The sequence below is a fragment of the Mandrillus leucophaeus genome, unplaced genomic scaffold (genome assembly GCF_000951045.1).
Source record: "Mandrillus leucophaeus isolate KB7577 unplaced genomic scaffold, Mleu.le_1.0 Scaffold621, whole genome shotgun sequence".
Classification (NCBI taxonomy): Eukaryota; Metazoa; Chordata; class Mammalia; order Primates; family Cercopithecidae; genus Mandrillus; species Mandrillus leucophaeus.
Genome location: NW_012106709.1, coordinates 2027202 through 2050835, shown reverse-complemented (window position 1 = coordinate 2050835; position 23634 = coordinate 2027202). Strand labels below are relative to the sequence as shown.

General features: G+C 38.2%; 1 protein-coding gene across 2 annotated transcripts in view; it reads right to left on the bottom strand.

Annotated features, from left to right (window-relative positions):
* Window positions 1-1953: 1953 nt before the first annotated feature.
* DNAJC5B (DnaJ (Hsp40) homolog, subfamily C, member 5 beta) overlaps window positions 1954-23634 on the bottom strand; it is an 81158-nt gene continuing 59477 nt past the window's right edge. Inside the window, exons 5-6 of one of the 2 annotated variants that reach the window (XM_012000208.1) lie at window positions 21941-22112; window positions 1954-2537 (exon numbers count right to left, since the gene is read on the bottom strand). In XM_012000208.1, coding sequence (XP_011855598.1) covers window positions 2443-2537; window positions 21941-22112 — 267 coding nt within the window. In that variant the 3' untranslated portion in view covers window positions 1954-2442. The remainder of the gene's footprint in view (window positions 2538-21940; window positions 22113-23634) is intronic. The other variant, XM_012000209.1, reaches the window with a different exon arrangement.

The following is a 23634-nucleotide window of genomic DNA, read 5'->3' as shown; positions in this document are numbered from 1 at the left end:
TGTGTGTGTGTGTGTGTGTTTGGGTAAAGAAAAATGCACATGTAAGTTTTTTTATTATGTTCTAATGTAAGACAGCAAAAAAATAAATGGATGACTCATTGAACTTTTTAAGAAGTCTCCCATTCCAGTAGCCCAGTGCCCAGGATAGGTGGTGAGCTGTTGACACGGACCGTTCAATGAACTCTGTGTGTCCACCGATGAGGCTCACGCTCAGCATTTCTCTTCTTGCCTTGAAGCTTCCCTGCTAAGATGCTTGTGAGTTCAGAATGACTGCCAGTGCTTCTGGATAGCCCTTCTGTTGACCCCCACAATATACTTCAGCAGCTCCTCCTCTAATGAAGAGTGGATTCTTGTATCTCTGTAGCTGAAGGAGCATTCTGCAGAATTCATTCCCTCATTCATAGGCATTCAAGTGCTTGCATTTGTCACACATCATTGTAACCAGAAACTAGCCCTTTGTGAGGAACATTGGCCAGAACCCCTCTAGCAATTTGATTCTACCATCTAATTCTGATTCTGATCCATGTCCTGTTCTCATCTTAACCACTCTTGGACCAGCTTCCTGGGGGAACTAGGAGTGGAAGCAAAAAATTCCATGTGAGAAAGGAAAACGAGGTTTGAGCAAGAAAGAGAAGGTGAGCTTTGTAATTTGTAAGTTGCTTTTCAAAATAGACCTGACCATTTTGCTTAAAAAGACCACAGGAAGGAAATGGAATGGCTCAAATTATCCGCAGATTGGGCTATTTATCCTATTGTTTCCTCCAAACAGAAAATAGCATTTGTTTGTTGAGTACAGCTTTCCAAGCACTTGCTGGTTACTGGAGCTGTTAATACTGGGTGTCTCTATGGGTCTTGTTGGGTGAGACAGTTTATATGCAGCGAGTCACAGTACATTTGTCTGTGTGTGTCAACATATACAAATTCATTTAAAACCATCTTACATTTGTTGAACATTTGACTTTTCAGATTTCTTTCACTTTAGCCATTTTATCTGGTCATCCAGCAACTTGGAAGGTGGTCAGGGCAGATATGAAAACAGAGCCATAGAGAGATTAGCCATGTTATTTTCATCTCAGTTGGTCACAAGGCTAGTTAATGAAAGCTTAGATTAGAACCAGGTTTCTTAACTTTCAAACCAAGGCTCTGTCTACTTGATTACATAGAAAAAAAAATTCAGTAACTAAAGAGTTAGAGCAGAATTTTAATGACGTCAGAACTGTCAGAGCTATAACACTAATTCTCACTTACAATATTTATTTAGCAGCAATTGACTATAATTTTGTGGGGAGGGGGATAAGAAACAAGAAAAAAGATGAAGGCATTTTATACAATATTATAGAAAAACATAACAAGATCTTGAAAATGCAATATTATGTAAAGAAGTAAGAAAGACCTAGAAAAACAAACACTTTTTCTGCCGTAGTATTTTAGAAACAGCACATGGTTTCTACCACATAATAAATGTAAGAATCAAACAAGCAGATGCAGAGATGACCTCTGGGCTTAAATTGTGTAACATGTACAGAGCCGAGCAATTTCTGTCAAGGCAAGTAATTTTAACAAAAATGAGGTGATATGCGTTTTGGTGTAAATTTAGGCTCTAGAGTTTAGAGTTCTATCCCTTCATGTGTTTTTTTTTGTTTGTTTGTTTTGTTTTGTTTTGTTTTTCCTTAGTTTGGCTAATCTGAGCCAGTTATACAAAAATTATTTTACTAGAAAATGATCAACATGCTGATGGGGCTGGTTCAGTCTCAGAATGATTTTCTGGTTCACTTACAACATATAACCAGGTTGAAGTTTTGTTTTGTTTTGTTTTTAAGCCGATCTAAAAGTACACACAAAACCTGTTTCTTCCTGGTTTTACTTGCCAGTTTTCAGTAAATGCCAATTTTTAATGTTCCAAAAATATACCTTAAAAATGTGATTTTTAAGAAATCTAATCATCCTTTTCTGGCTCTTGAAACATTTCTATAACTTTATTGAATATTGACATGGAAGAGGCTCCACACCCAAAAACTCTTTATGGGTTCTCATATATTTTGATGATGATGTTTGTGGTAGATATGAATATTGTGCTACATGGAAGAAAAGTGACTTCTGTTCTGGAATATTACTTTGGTCAGTTAGGAATCAGATCTGCCTCACATAAAGGGCAGGTTCATAAAGGCTGTACAATTCCACTGTCCTACATCAGGCAAGGAGCATAAAATAACTCTTCAGGCCTTTATTCACCCAAATTGAATGTGTTTCATAAGAAATTCTACTCAGAGAGAAAGTCTGCAAACTGAGAAAATTATATAGCAATCATGTTTTCCTAACCCAAAAATAAAATACCAAGATGGAAAAGTTCACAGCACTTTATGCCCCACACGCTCCCCTACTACCATCTGGAAACAAGACTGAACTGAGAGGAGGGACTGTGGACTCTCAGAGGGCTCAATATCAAGAGTCTGTGCAATAACTTCGAGATCCTTCTTTGATTAGCTGTGTTTTCTCATTTGCATTTGTAGGCTGGAGAAAAACTGGAAAGTCCACATCTAAAAATAAACAAAGCAAAGCAATAAACACTTTCATCATGTTACAGTTCTTTTAATGAAGCAAGTGATAGGTATTTTTGTTGAAATCATGACTGGCAAATCAACTCAATTCATAAGATATCAATATATCTACCATTTTAAGGACTTCAAAAAGGAGGAGGCACTGTCTTTACTCTTTATTCAAGTTTTGTCAGTTATGGAATTATAAAACCAAAGCACCAAACCCAGCTGTCACTTGCTGAACCTGGTGAACTTGAACTTTAGTTTTCACCATCTTGTGGGGATACAGATAGAACCATCACATATAGTGGTGAAGATTGGAAACTGAACATTATCAAAGGGCACCTTTCATATAGACTACAATGTATATCTACAGGGAAGGTATAGTTTATATGAAAGATGCAGCCTGGCATTAAGTAGTGTACAATTGGATGACTGGCCCTTCTTGGGACAGCAGTCAAAACTGGGAGTTTGCTTAGAGGGAGAGTCTAATAGAAATCTCCTCAGATAAAGCTAGTGCCCAAAATGGTTATGCTGTCTCTAAAATCACTAAATCTACTCCTAAATCTACAGAGAGATTTGTTAGCCTTTAATTTGGGTGCTAAGTTGAGAGAGCTGCCCTAAAAATGTTTAATGGCAAGCCAATGAATACACAAGTTGGCCGACCAAGTTTTCAAAACCTCTGTGTTCTAAGAAACCTCAAGATGATAATTTAGTTTAAAGAGGTCCAGTGCAAGATGTGCTCTCAGGCACTTAGCAAAAGTGAATGACCTCACCTCCAACCTAGGCCTCAAAATATCATCAGAAAATTGCAAGAAACATGAGCTCATAGTAAAAACAATTAGAGGTAGAGATATAGATGTGTGTGTGTGTGAGACAAAGAGGGAGAGAGAGAATGAGAGAGGGAGAGACAGAGAGAGAGACAGAGAGAGAGTGATTACATATAGAAACAATGCATACTAAGATCCAGTATAAACAGCAGAAGGCCAAATCAGACCCAGAAAGACTTCAAGAACTGCATTTATCAGATACAGAATACAAAATAATTACATTTTAGAAGTAATTAAATTAAATAAAATAATAGATCTTAAAATTTAAAAGAGAATTTCTGGAGATTAAAACATGGAAAAAACCTTCATGAATTGGCTTAACAGCTAAATAAAGAATTAGTGAAGTAGAAAACAGATTGGAAGAGATTATCTAAAATTTAACAGAGACAAAGAGAAAATATAAAAGAGGTTAAAGGACATGATGGAAAGAATTGTAAGGTCTAACATATCTAACATAACTTTCAGAAAGAAATAAAAAAAAGGAGACACAATATTTGAAGATTTGATGGCTGAGACTATTCTAGAATTGATGAAATACACCAATCCATAGAACCAGCCAGGATAAATTAAAGAGCACAGTGGTTCACTGTTGTAATTCCAGCACTTTTGGAGGCTGAAGCAGTCAGATCATGAGGTCAGGAGATGACCTTCCTGGCTAACATGGTGAAACTCCATCTGTACTAAAAATCCAAAAATTAGCTGGGTGTGGTGGCGCACACCTGTAGTCCCAGCTACTCAGGAGGCTGAGGCAAGGAGAATCACTTGAACTTGGGAGGCAGAGGTTGCAGTGAGCTGAGATTGTGCCGCTGCACTCCAGCCTGGTGACAGAGTGATACTCTGTCTAAAAAAAAAAAAGAGAGAGAGAGAAACCCATCTTTAAAACATCTTAGTCACATTGAAGAACAAAAGACAAGGATTTTGGGCCGGGTGCGGTGCCTCACGCCTGCATTCCCAGCACTTGGGGAGGCCAACGCAGGCAGATTACCTAAGGTCAGGACTTTGAAACCAGCCTGGCTAATGTAGTGAAACCCTATCTCTAAAAAAATAAAAAAAAAAAAAAAAAATTAGCCAGGCATGACAGCAGGCGCCTGTAATCCCAGCCACTCGGGAGGCTGATGCAGGAGAATCACTTGAACCTGGGAGGCAGTGGTTGCAGTGAGTCAAGATTGTGCCACTGCACTCTAGCTTAGGCAACAAGAGCGAAACTCCGTCTGAAAAAAAAAAGACAAGGATTTTAAAAGCAATCTTACTTGTCAATAGCAAATATGGAAGATAAAACTGTGGAGCTAAAAAAACTATGAAACTATGTCTCCAATATACTGAAAGAAGACATCAATCTATATTTATTGACAAACTCTCTTAATAAGTTACATTTCTTTTTTAAAAGAGCATGATAAAGATATTTTCAGACAGTAAAAAACAAATTTTTCTAACTGCAGACTCAATTTAAAAGATATAATTCAGGCAGAAACAGTTATCAGATTAAATAATTGAGGTGTGAAAAAAATTTTAAAAAACGGTAAATATGTCGGTAAAACCAAATAATTATTGAATATAAAACAGTAATAAAAATGTATGAGGCTTAAAATTGAGAAAAATCTAAAATATGAAAGTAATGTATAAGTCAGAAAGAGGTTGATCAGGGTTAAAGTGTTACAAAATTCTCGTATTGTTCAAGAGGAGGGTAAAGATAAGAATTGGCTTTAAATTTTGACAAATTAAGTATGTTTGATAAATTTTCAGGGTAATTCCAAAAGAACAGAAAAGAGAATATAATTTCCAAATCAGAGGACAGAAGGAAATTAAATAAGAAAAGACACTCTGACAATTTAAAAGAAAAAAAAAAAAAGAAATAGAAAAACATGTCAACTTAAAGTGATAAATAAAATGATAAAAAATTACCAAAAATTAGGTATATGTATATATCTTATTTTGTATCCAGCAGTGTTCTTAGCACTTTATGTATATTAATTCACTCAAAGTTATAATGATGCTATGAGGTAGGGTTGTTATTATAACCATTTTACAAATGAGAAAACGGGGGCACAGACTGTGTAACTAGGCCAACTTTACATGGGTAGGAAGTAATAGAGCTGATATTCAAATCAAGGCAGTGTTTCTCAGAGGTCTGTTCCCTTCAAGACTATTTCTATATTGTCTCTCACAAAAAGTAGGGTAATAGAAAAAGATCAAAGTACATTATATTGATGGTAATAAATACCAATGGATATAATACTCTATTTAAAAGAAAAATAGTGTCAGACCGAATTTTAAAAACCCAAGCTGCATTAAAAAATAAGGATAAAAGTAGAGAGTAAAATGATGAAAGCATATTTACCACACAAACACTGATGGGAAGAAAGCTAATGTAAGTATATTTTAACAGACAAAATAAAATATAAGGCAAAAGCATTTCTGGAGCTAGAAGTAACTCCATAATAATAAAATGTTTAGTTCACCAAGTAGCTGTAAATATTCTAAACTTATATACACTAATAACATAACCTCAAAATCAAAATCATAAATCAAAAATCAAGAGAACTTTATAGAGGAACAGAAGACTTCATCATCACAGTGGAAAATTTGACTGCTTTCAGCACCTAACTCATGAAATCAAGGAAGGAAATCTTATATAGAATTTGAAAAGGACTATGTCGTGGACTGAATTGTGTCTCCCCCAAAATTCGTATGTTGAAGTCCTAATTCCTAGTACCTTACAATGTGATCATATTTGGAGATAGGGTCTTTAAAGAGGTAATTAAATTAGAAGGAGGTCACTAGAGTGGGCCCTAATCCAATAGGACTGGTGTCCTTATAAGAAGAGATTTGGACACCGAGGAAACACCATGTGAAATCACAGGGAGATGAACAGCTACCAAACAAGAAGAGGGGTCTCAGAAGAAACCAACCCTGCTACCTTGATCTCTGACTTCTGACCTCCAGAACTTTGAGAGAATAAATTTCTGTTGTTTAAAGCCCCAGTCTGTAGTAGTTTGTTATGGCTGCCTTAGCAAACTAATATATACAATAAATTAGCTTTATGCAATAGACATATATGGAACAATGAACCTAACAAATGCAGAATGTGTTGTTTTGAAGCAATGTGGAACATTTATAAAAATTGGCTAAGTTCCAGGCTGTACAGCAAATCCTAAGACATTTCAAAGCACTGGTATCATAGTGTTGACATTTTCTGATCACAGAGCAGTCAAGTTAGATACAAACAACAAGTAACCTCGAAATCCCAAGATTGAAAATTAAGATATACATAGGCCTAGCTTACAGATTAAAGAAAAAAAATCATAATAGAAATCAGAAAATATTTAGAACTCAGATGATGAGAATATAAGAACGTCTGTGTGTGTGTGTGTATGTGTGTGTGAGTGTGTGTGTGTGTGTGTGTGTGAGAAACTGAAGTATAACTTATAGGAAAATTTAAAATTTATAGTCTGAAATTTTTAATGTAAGAACAGAGGAAGGGCCAAAAATTAAGAAGCATAAAAGGAAGTTAGAAAATGAACAAAATAAACTGAGAAATAAGGAAGAAAGAAATTAAGTAGAACCAATCAACAAAACCAAAAGTTGTTTATTTGAGAAGACTGATAAGATTGTAAGACATCTGGTGAGAATGGTTAAAAAAAAAAACAGAGAGAAAGCAGAAATGACCAATGTAAAGAATAAAAAATAGAATAATCATGCAGATACTATAGATGTGTAAAGGATAAGAGGAAATCTTGAAGAAACCATTTTTTCTTTTTGTAAATAAAAAAGAAGGGAAATCTAACTGGTCTATAAACATTAAATAAATTAAATCAATAGTTTAAAATTTGCACAGTTACACGCTAGCCCAGAAAGGTCTTCAAAATCCTGTAGAAAGAATCCTAGTATTACACAAACTCTCCAAGAGAAGTAAAAAACAAAGGAATACTTTGCAATTTATTTCATGAGGCATAATCTCGATGCAAAATACAGTAGGGAAAGTTTGAGGAAGGGAAATTATAGATCACTCTCACTCATTAACATTGTCACAAACATCTCAAACAAAATATTGACTGCTCATTTCATCAAATAATAAAATAGTTAATACATGAAGACTACACTGAGTTTAATTATCTAAGGAGTAGAAGGTTGCTTTAATATTGGAAAACCAATTCATATAATTCATCACATTAACAGATCAAAGGAGAAAAATCAGGACCATCTCAGTTGATGAAGAAAAAATATTTGATAAAATTTTAATCCACAATCAAATATGAAGTTCTAACAAAATATGAATAGAAGACAATTTTCTTAACCCGATCAAAAACCTATAGCAAACTTACTAATTATGATGCAACCCTGAAAGTACCTTCTCTTCAACATTTTACTAGTAGTCTTGGCAAACACAGAAAGGCAAGAGAAAAAACTGGGTTCACATACTTGGTATGGTTTAAAAAATAAAGAAAAAATGATAAGAGATGGAAACGAAGAATCAAAACTGTCAGTACTCACAGATGAGACAAACAGTTATGTAGAAAGCCTAAAGAATCTACAGGTAAATAATTAAAATTAGCAAGAGAGTTTAGCTAGTTTCTTGGATTCAAAAATCAATGTTTTTAAAAGTACATTTCTATATGCCAAAAAGCAAGTAGAAAAATACATATATAATTGATTGATAGTAAGAAAAATGGTAAAGTATTCAAAAATAAATATAACTAAAGATATGGAAAATACATCCTTAGTGAAAGCCAATAAATGGTGAAATATACCATGTCACTTATTAAAAGACTCAAATTCTTAAAGGTGTCAATTGTACCTGTGGATCTGTAGATTCACTGTAATTCTAACCAAGATCCTAAAAAGTTTTGCTTAGGGAATTCTTGTTAAAGAACTTGACAAAAACCTGATTTTGAGATTTATATAAGAAAGCAAAATACTAAGGATATGTGACTCTCCTGAAGTACAAAGGAGAAGGACTTGCTTAAACAGATATTAGGGATTATTATAAGTGGGCTTGGTATTGCATAAAATAAACAAAATCACCAATGGACTAGAACAGAAAGCCCAGAAACTGCTCCATATATCTATTGAAACTTAATGTTTATCAAAACCAAAATTAGAAATCAGTGTGCTGAAACAATTTGTTTTCTATCTGGAAAAAAAATGAAATTGGAGTCCCACATCATACCACATGTAAAAAATCAATTCCAGGTGATTAAACTCGTATATGTGAAAAGGCAAAACTATAAAACTTTGAAAATCTATATCAGAGAATATCTTTATATGTTTGAGTTAGTACAGGAATTCTTAATCAAAACACAAAAATCACTAAACATAAAGGCAAAGATTTTTCACTTTTCAACATTAAAATCAATAACTTTGATTCATCAAAAGATGCCATAAAGAGTAAAACACCAAGTCACAAACTGGGAGAATATGTTCTAAATAAACATAATCAATGAAGAATCAATATCCAGAATATTTTAAAAATCAGTAAGGAAAAGGCAGATGATACAATCTTAAAACCTGCAAAAGATCTGAATGGGCATTTCATAGAAGGGGAAACCCCAATGAACAATGAACATATGAAAAGATGTCAACTTTAATCAAGGAGATAAAAACTAGAACCACAATGGCACACCGTTTCCCACCTATAAGATTGTCACACATTTACCATCTGGGGATGTCAAATGTAGGCAAGGGTGTAGGGCAACAGGAACTCTCGTTAACTGTTAGTGGGAATGTAAATTAGTGCAATGATTTTGCAGGACTGCTCAGTGTTACCTAATGAGTTATATAAGTGTGTATCCTTTGACTGAAAAATTACATCCTCTGTATACATATACCGAGAAAAACTCTAGCATTCATGCACCAGAAAATACATGCAAGAACATTCATAACAGCACCGTTTGTAATGTCAAAAAGTGGATGGTACTCAAATGTCCATTAGCAGTAGAATGGATAAGTAAATTATGGGATGGCCACCCAAAATATTATACAACAGTGAAAATACATGAATGACAGCCATAATGTGAATGAATCTCAGAAGGACAACGCTGAATGGAGCATACATAGACATAAAATGGGAATAACAGACACTGTGGGCTGCTAGAGTGGGGAGGGGAGAAGGGGGCATGTGTTAAAAAACTAACTATTGGGTACTATGCTCACTACCTGGGTGATGGGATCTGTACCCCACACTTCAGCGTCACACAATATACCATGTAACAACCCTGCACATGTACCCCCGAATCTAAAATAAAAGTTGAAACTATTTTTTAAAAAAAGAAATATTACACAGTAAAAATAAAGAAAGTTGAAGAAAGATAATTATTGCATGTAAATCTATTCACTTGAAGTTCAAAAATAGGGAAAACCAAGCAGTATGCCATTAGGATTATAAATAAAGTTGTAATACTAAAAAGAATAGTAAGAACTGGTCACACATGATTTAAGATCATTACGTCTGAAGAGCAAACAAGGAGCTCTAAAGGTGATGGTAACATTCTTTTTCTGAGGTAGAAACCCAGGTCATATTTATTTGTATCTATTTAATATTTGAGAAAAACAATAACAGATAAAGGAGTTAGGTAAATTATCCCCAGAACCTCAACCAGTAACTAGGGAGCTGAGGCCTGAGCCAGGATTGTCTGACTCCACAGCCCTCCGTCTTAGTCCCTGGGGTGGACTGCCCTCAAGTTAGCTGGCGTAAAAGGTTAGCTGGCGTAAAAGGCTGAGTCACCTTTTTGCTGTCCCTTTTCGGGAATTTTAATGCCTTCCTTAGGCCTGTGATATCCTCCACTCGCTGTGCTGCATGAATTTGCAGAGAACAAAGGATTCTCCTTTTCTGAAGGAAGGGTGTTCAGTTTCTTTCTCTAGTCAAATCTTGGCCTACCCTCTCCCATACTATATATTTTTAAGATTGAAATGAGATTCACATAACTTAAAACCAACCACTTTAAAATGAACACTTCAGTGGCATTGAGTACAAATACAGCTAATGTATGACTCACACTTTGTCTAATTGCAAAACATTTTTATCTCCCCAAAAGGAAACCCAGTCCCCATTAAACAGTTGCTCCCTATTTGTCCCGCGCCACAGGCCCTGGCAACCACCAATCTACTTTCTACCTCTTTGGATTTACCTATTCTGAATATTTAATATAAATTGAATCGTACAATGTTTGTCCTTTTGTGTTTGACTTCTTCCGTCTAGCATGATCTTCCCAGGTTCATCCACATTGTAGCATCCACATGTATCACTACCTCATTGCTTTTTATGGCGGAATAATATTTTACCTCCCCTCTATATTTTTGCATTTTTCTCCATGGAGTCTCTCAAGTCCTTTTCCCCCTTCCCTAGGTAATCCTACCACTCTTGCACTTCTCTAGCAAACTGTTGGGGATTCCAGCTACTTCCACTTATCACGTTTCATTTTGATGGTTTGAACCTTTGTGTAAGCATATCTCAGTCTGGGTTTCTTTGCAAAAATAGTCATTGCAAACTATTGCTTCATTCGATTACCTGATAAAACTATTCAATAGAACAGCCCAATATGACTCTACCTGCCTTGCCTGGCATGCAAAGCACTATTCACCATCTTATCCATAAGAATATGGGGAGAGGCTGTGATAGTTCTTTGCTTGTACTAAGATTGGTCCCTTCTACAGTGCACCATCCCCAGAGTCCCCTACCCCTCAACTCCTCCTCCTTCTTAAAGTCTTCTGCTTTAAATGTCACTTCCTGGGAAAGTGTCCTCAACCTGCATGCAGGTGAGGCCCCAAGTGCTCACTTTCACAGCCCCTGTACTTCTTCTTTGGCAGGCTTATGTACCTGTAAATTAACTAGTTCTTTGTGTGATTACTTATTTAATATTTGTCTCCCCATCTCCCTTGCTAGTTTGTAAGGTCCAAAGTACCAGGAACTATGTCTTTACTTTCTCTAGGCCCTGGTATAGCATCAGGCAAATGCTAAGTGATCAGTAAATGTTTGCTGTCCGAAGACTATCTCAATAAACCTGACCAGTAAGTTTGCTCACTGAACCTTAATGGCCAAAAATCAAAGAAATCTTGGGTTCACTTTGAGCTGCTTTTTGGGGGAGCATTCAGAGCTGACAAACCTGTCCTACTGCTCTGGCCTAAGACCTTGATGGTACTTTCTTGCTGTTTCCGTATAAAGAAGAAGCACAGCACTCTTGACTTGCAAGCATTGTTTTCCATGCATTATTTCTAGAAATTGATTCCTTTTGATTGAAGGAAAGGGGTAGGAAGAAGCATGATATGTGGGGAGTGGCAAAAAGGGGAAGGATGAATTTAATCTCTTCTTTGGTGCCTTTTCCCTGGGCAGTAAGATGTGATGAATATTAAATAGCAAATGTAATAAATGTCTCAATATCTTGGCCAAGAGTGAGAGTCTAATTACAAGCCATATGGCCTCTTCATCTCAGTGGTTTTGTGGTTGTGAATGTATTTGGGTTTTATCCAGGTGAGTGGCAAGAACAGTTAAGCAGTCAACAGATTTTTCTATGAACTGAATCTCACATTTTTAGATCCAAGGTCAATAGTATAAAACTCTTTTTCTTTTATTCTCCCTCCTTTAAAAAAAGTTGGGGCAATCATGGCTCCACAGTTTTTTGTTTTGTTTTGTTTAGGGTTTTTGTTTTGTTTTGTTTTGTTTTTTTAGGGTTTAGCTGGAAATTTTGGTTGGAGGTCATTCTGCTGCCTTCAGCTTGGAAAAATCAAACTGAATTTAGCTCTTATATTGTGGGTTTGCTTTGTCAGGGTGTTCAGAGGTAACTGGTTCCAATTTGGGCTCTTGCTCCATACCTTCTCTCTCTCTCTCTCTCTCTCTCTGTCACACACACACACACACACACACACACACACACACACACACGCATGCAAGCACATATACTACATACAGATACATTGTCCCACGAAATAAGGCTCTCTCTCAAGATGGTCTGTAAGGTCCTCATAGTGGAATTCTATTTCATTGTGGCTTTCAGCTGCTAGAGGAGTATAGGGTCTAAGTGAGCTTTTTTTAAACATACCACCCAAAATTTCACAAAGTAGAACTAATTTGTGAGCATATGAAAGTAAGGGAAATAAGTTGGTACCTATTACCTTTTACCTTTAAGGTTTCAAATTTTCAAAGACAACAAAACTGGGGAAGGGTTCCCCCAAGACACTATCTATCTTCCATTTGATCTTGATTGATTCATAAGAACAACAGAATGCCTCTGTGTTCCTGGGGTCCCATTTTGGGAGTATATTGGGAGTATATTTCTATTTTAAGAAAGACATAGGAATCCACTTATAAGTTCTGTAGTTGCCAGTGAATACTGAAGATGCCACTGTTTGAACTTTCCCCCATTTATTTCTTAAAGGTAGAAGCTGGATTATACTTTCTGATATAGTTTAAAGGGACATAAAAACCCAAACAAATCTATCCCCTTTGCTACCAAATCCCACACTGTAACACCACTATTGAACAGAGTTTGGTACAATTTTATATCATCAAAAGGTATCTTAGACTTCAGCTAGAGTCAAGGAGTAGGCATGTTTGAATATGCACACAATAACAAATACACAAGACAAAGTCTTAGATACATAATTAGAATTGTTAAAACTCTCTTAAGGCAGGTGAGAAATATTTCTAACAGTTTTTATAAGTCAACAATTAAGAAAGGATTTGATATTTCAAATTTGGATTTTCATAAATTAAGAAATAGTTATAATGTCCTATAACATGTACTTAAAAGTGAAATTTGTAGTGTTTGGTCACTGATATGGTTTGGCTCTGTGTTACCACACAAATCTCATTTTGAGTAGGAATCCTTATGTGTCGAGGGAGGTGACTGGATCATGGAGACGGTTTCCCCCAAGCTGTTCTCATGACAGTGAGTTATCACAAGATCTGATTGGGTTAAAAGTGTGACACTTCCCTTTCACTCACTCCTCTCTCTCCTGTCACCTTGTGAAGAAGGTATTTGCTTCTCCTTCACCTTCCTCCATGATTGTAAATTTCCTGAGGCCTCCCCAGCCATGCAGAACTGCGAGGTCCATTAAACCTCTTTTGTTTATAAATTACCCAGTCTCAGGTGGTATTTTCATAGCAGAGTGGTATTTTTATAACAGACTAATACAGAAAATTGGTACAGGCAGAGTGGGGTACTGCTATAAAGACAACCTGAAAATATGGAAGTGACTTTGGGATTGGGTAACAGGCAGAGGTTGGAACAGTTTGGAGGGCTCAGAAGAAGACAGGAAGATGTGGGAAAGTTTGGAACTTTCTAGATACTTGTTGAATGGCTTTGACCAAAATGCTGATAGTGATATGGACAATGAAGTCCAGGCTGAGGTCATCTCAGACAGAGATGAGGAACTTGTTGGGAACTGAAGCAAAGGTCACTCATACTATGCTTTAGCAAAGAGACTGACAGCATTTTGCCCCTGTCCTAGAGATCTGTGGAACTTTGAACTTGAGAGAGATGATTTAGGGTATCTGGTGGAAGAAATGTCTAAGCAGCAAAGCATTCAAGAGGTGATCTGGCTGATTCTGAAAGCCAGTTATACGTGTTCACAAAGAGATGGTTTGAAATTGGAATTTATGTTTAAAAGGCAAGCAGAGCATAAGGTTTGGAAAATTTGCAGCCTGACTATATGATAGAAAAGAAAAATCCATTTTCTGGGGAGGAATTCAAGCCTGCTGCAGAAATTTACGTAAGTAACGAGAAACTGAATGTTAATAGCCAAGATCATGGGGAAACTGTCTCCAGGGCATGTACAGACCTTCACAGAAGGCCCTCCAATCACAAGCCTGGAGGCCTAGGAGAAAAAAAAAATGGCTCCTTGGGCCAGGTCTAGGGCCCCACTGCTCTGTGCAGCTTCAAGACTTGATGCCCTGCATCCCAGCCACTCCAGCTCCAGATGAGGATGAAAGGGGCCAAGGTACTCTTCAGAGGGTGCCTCAAACCTTGGTGGCTTCTACGTGGTATTGGGCCTGCTGGTGTGCAGAACACAAGAGTTGAACTTTGAGATCCTCTGCCTAGATTTCAGAGGATGTATGGAAATGCCTGGATGTCAAGGCAGAAGTCTGCTGCAGGGGTAAAGCCCTCATGGAGAGCCTCTGCTAGGGCAATGCAGAAGGGAAATATGGGTTTGGAGCCCCCACACACAGTCCCCACTGGGGCACTGCCTAGTGGAGCTGTGAGAAGAAGGCCACCATCCTCCAGACCCCAGAAAGGTAGATCCATCAATAGCTTGCACCAAGAGCCTGGAAAAGCCACAGGTACTCAATGCCAGCTAGGAAAAGCAGCTGCAAGGGCTGTACCCTGCAGAGCCCTGCAAAGCCACAGGGACAGAGCTGCCCAAGGCTGTGGGAGCCCACCTCTTGCATCACCATGCCCTGGATATGAGACATAAAATCAAAGGAGATTTTGGAGCTTTAAGATTTAACGACTGCCCAGCCAGGTTTCAGACTTGTCTGGGGCCTGTGGTCCCTTTGTTTTGACCAGTTTCTCCCATTTGGATTGGGAACATTTACCCAATGCCTGTACCTCCATTGTATCTAGGAAGTAACTAACTTGCTTTTGCTTTTACAGGCTCATAGGTAGAAGGGACTTGCCTTGTCTCAGATGAGACTTTGGACTTGGACTTTTGAGTTAATGCTGGAATTAGTTAAGACTTTGGGGGACTGTTGGGAAGGCATGATTTGTTTTGAAATGTGAAAAGGACATGAGATTTTGGAGGGGGCAGGGGCAGAATGATATGGTTTGGCTCTGTGTCCCTATCAAATTTTATCTCAAATTTTAACTTTCATGTGTCAAGGGAGGGACCTGGTGGGAAGTGACTGGATTATGGGGCTGGTGTCCCTCATCCTGTTCTCATGATAGTGAGTGAGTTCTCATGAGATCTGAAGGTTTAAAAGTGTGGCACTTCCCCTTTGCTCACTCTCTCTCTCTCACCTGCTGCCTTGTGAAGAAGGTGCTTGCTTCTCCTTCACTTTCTGCCATGATTGTAAGTTTCCTGCAGCCTCCTCAGCCATGTAGAACTGTGAGTCAATTAAACCTCTTTTGCTTATAAATTACCCATTCTCTGGTTGTATCTTTATAATAGTGTGAAAGCAGACTGCTACAGTAACTGAATTCAAATCATAAATGTATTTCCCTAGTTAACCCCTGTTCCTTTCTCTTATTTGTTCATACAGTAAGATAGAAGAAGACAAAGTGTTAAGTAGCTATTACTTTTATTCTGGAGTAAAGACTGCCCCATAGTAGTTTTACGATACTTTGCATCTTGACATTTCTGGATAAAAGATGGGGAGAATAATAGAAGAAAGAACTGCTAACCATATTTCCTTAAAATCAGTGCTCATGTATGAAAAATTAATTTCCTGTGGTAATCTTCATATGCTGGTCAAATCTCCAAGTACAGTATAATAATCTGTAACATAGCATTTAGATGGGTAATTAATATAAAGCCCTGACTCCACTTAGTCTTCCCCATCCCACCTTGTCTCATCTTAATTTGTTTTCTCCTTCCCTAAAACCAGAGTATTATGCTCTGGAGGCATTTTGTCTTTTTCCTTGCCAGTGAGGATTGGCTCCTCTGTTCTTTTAAACATCCTTATATAATGTAGATTTTCAAATGTAAATGTAAAGTTAGCTAATAGTTCCTTCAAAGAAAAATTCTGTTGGCAAAAGTCATCAAACTTGAAATCCCGATTTATAGTCCACACGAGGAAATATCCTCAGTAGTGGCTATATAACTTGCCAAACCCAGTTCAAAATGAAAATGTGAGGTACCTTATTCAAAAATTAATAATTTTGAGACAATAACAGCACAGCAGCAAACTAAGTGGTAGAAATCTTAGTGCAACAAGGCAAGGAAAAGAAACAAATGGAATAAGGATGTGAATGGAAGAAATAAAACTGTTTCTATTTGTAGATGATATAATTGTCTGCATAGAAAATCCCAAGGAATTTACACACTCACAAAAATCCAAACTGTTAAATGAGTTTAGCAAAGACATGGGATACAAAGGCAACACAGAACAACTGCAAACAAAATTAAAACCAACGCCACTTACAATAGCTCTCTCCAAAATGAAATACTTAGGTACTCATTTAACAAGACATACTAGCTTTGTATGCTGAAAGCTACAAAATGTTCATGAAAGAAATCAAATGAGACCTGGGTAAGTAGAGATACATACTGTGTGACAGATATTCAACATAGTAAAGATGTCAATTCTTTCCAAGCTGATCTACAAATTTAATGCAATTTCAATAAAAATCCCAGCAGGATTTTTCTGTAGATACAGACAACTTGATTCTAAAATTTATATGCAAAGCAAAGATACTAGAAGAGCCAAAACAATTTTGAAAAAAGAAATAAAGTTGGAAGAATCACATTACCTGATTTTACGGCTTACTTTAAAGCTGCAAGATAGCAAGACAGTGTGGAATTGATGAGGTCACATTTCTCTGTCTGATGAGTGGCAACAGAAGAACTGTAGACATTTTGGGGATTTGATTAAGGGGATAAAGAGTTAGGGATAGGTTTCAGTTGAATTTAGTGGGATATGTTTTTGTGGTTTGCAGCAACTCTGTGTGTAGTTAATTATTGTTAGCCCTACGAGTGTAGAAATGACTTTAGGTAGATTCCTACACATAGATCAATGGGACGGACTAGAGAATACAGGAATAGATCCATAGAAATATGACCTTTTTTTTTTTTTTTTTTTTTGAGACAGAGTCTTGCTCTGTCGCCCAGGCTGGAGTGCAGTGGCTCAATCTCTGCTCACTGCAACCTCTGCCTCCCAGATTCAAGCAATTCTTGTGCCTCAGCCTCCTGATTAGCTGGGATTACAGGCACCTGCCACCATGCTTGGCTAATCATTGTATTTTTAGTAGAGACAGGGTTTCACTGTGTTGGCCAGACTGGTCTTGAACTCCTGGCCTCAAGCGATCTGCCAGCTTCAGCCTCCCAAAGTGCTGGAATTACAGATGTGAGCCACCCTGCCCGACCCTGGCCAACTGATTTTTAGCAAAGAGGGAAAGACAATTCAATGAACAAAGGATACATAGTAGAAGCCATGTAGAGGATACATAGACCATTTTCAGCAAATGGTCTTAGAAAAGTTAGATTCCATATTCAAGAAAAAAAAAAGAGTCTAGACCTAAACCTCACACCTTATATGAAAATTAACTCAAAATGGGTCATAGATCTAAATGTTAAACATAAAACTCAAAAACTTTTAGAAAACATTGGAGAAAGTCTTTATGACAAAAAGGTAGTCTGAGTTCTCGACATAACACCAAAATAAAGCACAATCAATTTAAAAAGAACTGATAAATATGATTTCATCAAAATTTTCCTCTGCAAAGAAGCAGAAAAAGGGTGTAATAATATGTGGATACCACACTTTTGTAAAACAAAAAAAATTTACACAAAAATTGTGTAAATGTAATTGTGTTTTGGTATCCTTGAGTGGTGCCTGAGGGTGGACTGTAGAGTTAATGTGGACTCTACGCCCTCCTTTGGTGGTTGAATTTTTATGGGCATCTCTTACTTATAAACAAAGTCCTAAACCTCCCCACCACAGGCAGCTTTCAAATGAGCAGCTGGCTGGAAAAGCCATGCAGAGGTGAGGGTTGATTCCTCAGATTCCTCCCAAGTCTAAAATCCTAAGATTTTATGATTAAACCCTACCTAAGAATGAAGGATTCCCCAAGTAAGAAAAAGTTTGCCATTTTTAAATTAAGTTTTAGAATCACTAAAATAAGATTCTTAAATCCCTAATGTCATACCAGTGCCTTCTAATGGATTCAAACCTTGATGAATGCTGTTTATTCTTTGTCTTGAGTCACTTGATTCTTAAGTGGCTAGTAGACTCCTTCAAGTGTATTTTCTTAAAGAACCTTAAGTGGGTTCCCTTCTTTTGCAGAGTGGATGTAAGTGCAGTCCATTTAATGGACCACAGTCCAGAAAGCTTAGTCTTCAGATGAAGTCTGATTTTCATTCTTAACCAGCCTGAACTCTGGGTTAGTGGAGTACAAACGTGAATCTAGCTAATACAACTAACTGCAAATAAGACACAGTTCCTTAAAAGGAAAGGGTAGATCCAAGAACAGTGCTGGATTTACTGCACAGTTAATAAAACTTAAGCTCAAGGATCCTCACCTGTGCACAGCCTTCCAAGGGCCTATTGGGGCCCTAACGATGTATTCATGTTTTTTGTAATTTGCAAAAGAAAGATATTTTGGCCACAATCAACAAAAATCTCTCTTTCCACTTTGACTTCCCTTCTGTCACATTTCTCTGTCTGATGAATGGCAACAGAGGAACTGTAGACATTTGGGGGATTTGATTAAGGGGATAAAGAGTTAGGGTTAGGTTTCAGTTGAATTTAGTGGGATATGTTTTTGTGGTTTGCAGCAACTCTGTGTGTAGTTAATTACTGTTAGCCCTACGAGTGCAGAAATGGCTTTAGGTAGACTCCTACAGCTCACTGTGCCAATTCACTTGCTGAGGGGACATGAAAATCTAAACCAGAGGTGATGTTACACAATGTGAATGTGTCCACTGGGCTCTGATGCTGGGAGTATTAGATGGAGTAAGGACAACAAGGTTTGACATGTACAAAATCAAAGGTGTTCTATGGAAAATTCCTCCAAATCTTACATCTTCTATATGAAATAAATTATATAGGTGTTTTCCTGAATTTGACAACAATCCCTAAAAATGTAGACAACATTATCAATAATGAGTCATAAAGCTGAAATAAACTTTTCTAATTTACCAGTAATAAAACTTTTTGATCAAACATGCTAGAGGAAAGGCAGATTTTTCTATTTTTTTTTCATAGAAAATATTATAAAATGGCCAGGCGTGGTGACTCATGCCTGTAATCCCAACACTTTGGGAGGCCAAGGCAGGAGGATCACGAGGTCAGGAGATCAAGACCATTCTGGCTAACACGGTGAAACCCCATCTCTACCAAAAACACAAAAAATTAGCCAGGTGTGGTGGCACATGCCTGTAGTCCCATCTACTCAGGAGGCTGAGGCAGGAGGAATGCTTGAACCCGGGAGGCAGAGGTTGCAGTGAGCCGAGATCTTTCACTGCACTCCAGCCTGGGCAACACAGAGACTTCATCTCACGAAAAAGAAAATACTACAAAATTATTGCTATATTAATATGAAGAAGCAATCAATGGATGTGTAGCCACAAAACCTCAGGGGAAGCGTATTGCAGAGGTGTACCAGAGAGTTAATTAAACAATTGCTCTTTTTCTAGATTTTGTGACATTTATGGTATCCTTAAGTATTTAAGCCTTGCAATTTGTTGTGATTTCTTTTTCTCATTCTAAATGTATATTCACTTTCAGATTTAATTTTGTGTTCTTTTTCTTAAAGAGGTTTGCCCAAATTGTGTAAATTTCAAGTCCCACAAAATCTGGATCCCTGCATATGAGCTGTTAAATATTTAGAAATCAGATAAAGCTTTTCCTTTTGGTTAAGAATTCTTAATAACATAGTCAAACAGGATCATGGTTTACTTTGTCCAGGATCTGACCTCTGTGATGGAATTGGTAGCTCTGGGGTGTCAGAGCTGAGCACAGTGAGAGACATGTAGATTCATCACCAATCACCCAGCAGGGAGGAAATCTGGGTAGAATCTGGCACCTAGTATGGATTTCAGTTCCAAAAAAGAAATCTTCCACAAAGAAGGTCTTCTGAAATGACCTGGTGGAGTTTTTATCTAATTTTAAACAGGAAAGACTGAGGTTGTTCAGAGAAGTGTGAAACACTGGATTGGGGATATCTAAGTTCAATTCACCTAGGTTTGGTTTTCCCACTGTAAAGGAAAAGTTCAGTTAGGTTGACCCAGTGGAGGATGTTGAAGATACTCCCCTATCTTGCTGTCCTTCTGGTCCTCTGTCAGTGACTGAGTACTGGGCTGGGTTGATGGATGTTATGGGAGATCCTGTGGTCTATGGGGCTAGCAATCCCTGACATAATCTTGTAACAGTTTCTCTCCTTCACAAGAACAGATGGGATTCAGACCCTAGGATTGTCATTCTTAGGCAAGCTGTGTCAACGTCATGGACCTTTTCCTGAAGAAGCAGATATTCCATGCATACATTACTCCTTAACCCATTTACTTGTAATCCTGCTTGCTTGGTCTTCTTGGTGTATATGCCCACATTAAAAGATTAATTCGTCCTTTTATATCTCAAATAAAGGAAAGGAGAGTTATAATTCGGCTTCACCATGGGCCCACAATTTAGCGTCAAGGTCAGTAATAAAAAATGGTCAGAACACCACCTCTGTTTGCTGGACTGGCCACCTATAGGTCCCCACAGCAAGGGGTCCCAGGTTTCAAGAAAGCCCCTTCTGTCCTCTCTGAGCTCCCAATCCTGAAAGAGTCTGGGAGTCTGCACAATTCACATAATTGAAGACCCCTTCCTCTGAGCTAGAGTCAGGGTGGTTAATACCTGGATATTACTTAGCACTGCATTTCATAGGGAATAAAACGTGTGTGGAAGCCTTTAACTGGTCTCTGATGCTAGATGACCTGGAATTTCCACTTCAGTTTGATCAAAAAAATCAGAGTACAATATAGTCCAGAAAAGTAAACTGTTCCTAATTTTAGCGGTTCTGATAGAAATGGGCCACTGTCTGAATTATCAAGTAATTCTTTTATTTGGCTATCTCGGTTTTTTTGAGGATTCAGTAATGAAGTCTGTACTCCAGGATAACTATGAGAGAGAACAATGGGAGAGAATGACAGGAGGATCTTGGCTGTAAGGTGGAGCGGGACAATGGCAGGTCTGACCCCAGCTTCTTTAAACAAAGGCATTGCCCAGAGGCCATAAAGTATTCCTGGTGCTGCGAATCCGTGAGCTCTCATCTTTCGTTAAACCTTTAAATTTTTTTCATTTCTGGATAGAATGAACTTGAAGAATCAAGTACTACATCACAGTCATGCATACACATGGACATACGGAGGTGGGTTAGCAAAGCAAATAGTCCCATCCTTGATGCTGGTTTGAGGCTACTCCTGAAAGAAGCTACATTTCAGGTAAAGAAGGACTTCTCTCTCCTAGTTCACCCAAATTCATAATCAAGTCATTAAAAAGAAGCAAAGTCAAGGGTTGGTGACTTTTTTTGATGCCCACTTCCTTCTATTCCAAAGAGGATCCTAAAGGAACTGGCTGAAATGCTTTTTCTGCAAAAAATTTCTACCTTGGTTCTCCTGCCCTGAGCATTTTCATCCAATCCTCCCCCAATCCAGTGCTCACTCACTTGTAATGAGACCTGAATTGTATTTCCTTTGTTTCATCATCAGCATATTTCATGATTTTCTTTCTAATGGCATCAGGAACTGCTTTTCTCTATGCCTGGTAAAGGTATCGGTCTTTTCATTCTCCCCAGAAGCTGTACCAAAGCTGACAGTCTGTGAGGTTCCAACCATTTGGTTGTGGGAGCTCTCCTACTATAGTGATAGCTGTCTCTGTGGGACCTGGTGCTTGCTCAGGCCTATGAATGGACACTCACTACCTCTGCTCTCATTGTACCCCACCTTTTTCCATGTCGGATTTGATCTGTGCCTCCAGATCCTCTGGGGACACGTAGAAGTCCTCTTCTGGCACTGATGACTTGGGCCGGCAATGCCCACAGCAGCAGTTGCAGCAGCAGCACAGGCAGCAGCAAAAATAGCAGCCTGTCAAGAGGCCAACGATGACAAACAGGGCCTAGGGAAACAGAGGCAAAGCAAAATGAGGATGAGGGGTGATGCGGTGAGGGGAGAACCCATGAAATCAAGTCTGCACCCAGTTACCCCCAGAGACCTGAAGACTTCACAGTTCACCCCACAGGCCACATCTTCACCCTCATCCTTACTCCACATAAGAACGATTTCACTTCCTTGGAAATCAATTTCCTGGTAAAGTTTTGCCTAATAAATTAGACCCAGAGGAAATGACTTGTAGCCAAAGTAATAAAGTATGGAGTTTCTTTTTTTATTCTTAAGCTATATGGTGATCATTATTAAGAGCAGAGCAAAGCAAGACAAAAACCAAAAAACCAACCAACAAAACCTCTGAAGGTCAAATGAGTTAGCAAGCCCCCTGCCCAGAGGAACTGAATCATCCTCACCAGAATGATAAAGAATGAACTTTCCAATACCTCCCCCTCCTACACTCACATTCCTACTGGTCATCAAGTCCTGGAGAGCTTCTCTCCTCAAGTCTCTTATATCCTCCCTCATGCTTTTATCCTGGCCAGCAGGGCTTCAGAACAGACCTTCAGTATGTCTAGTCTGGACACTTCAGCAGCCTCCCAACTGGCCTCCCTGCCTCCCCTCTGGCCTCCCTCAAATCCATGCTGTGCATTGCTGATAGAGTGAACTTTCTGAAATACATGTTCTCTTGAACCCATGCAATGGCGCTCCTGCCTCTGAGATACAGCCAAGTTCCTTATGATGGTGATCTGGCTCTGCCAATGCCTCCCTGCACCAGCACAGCCCTGTTCTTGCCTTTCCTTGCCTTATAGCTCTGCTTTCCCTGTGGATTCATCTGTCTGGACGTTCACCTCCCAGTTCCCCAGTCACCTAACAAAATATCCACCTGGTGTGTAAGACACATCTTAAAGATCCCTTCTATGACATCTTTCCTGATCCTGCCCCAAACAATGACTCCCTCCTTTGTCCCCAATTGCATTTCATGCAGACTTCTACTTTGGTGCTTTTTTTAAGTGATATTTTTAGAACATTGATCAGTTTATAGGTCTGTCTCATTGGACTAGACCATGAGCTTCCTGCAAGCTGGCACTGTCAGCTAGTCATCTTTCAGTTCCTCCTACTGAAGGACTTAGTACCTGATATGTGTTAGATGCTTTTAAAATACCAGCTGAATTAATGATTGTATCAAGTAATAAACAGACAAATTATTTGCTCTGCCTGGTGAACAGCAGCAGGATTTCCCCCAAAACACAAAAGGTTTGCTCGCTGTTTGTTATAGCTAAAAATTAAAAGAAACTCTCAACTCATCCAATGTGAAGTTATAAAAAGTCAGTTTTTGTGAATTGAGCAAAATCAATTTATGATTTTATCAAAAATATGCAATTTGAAGTAGAAAGAAAGGGGTTTATACACCTCTAATTAAAACACAGATTTTGGCCGGGCGCAGTGGCTCAAGCCTGTAATCCCAGCACTTTGGGAGGCCGAGACGGGCGGATCACGAGGTCAGGGGATCAAGACCATCCTGGTTAACCCGG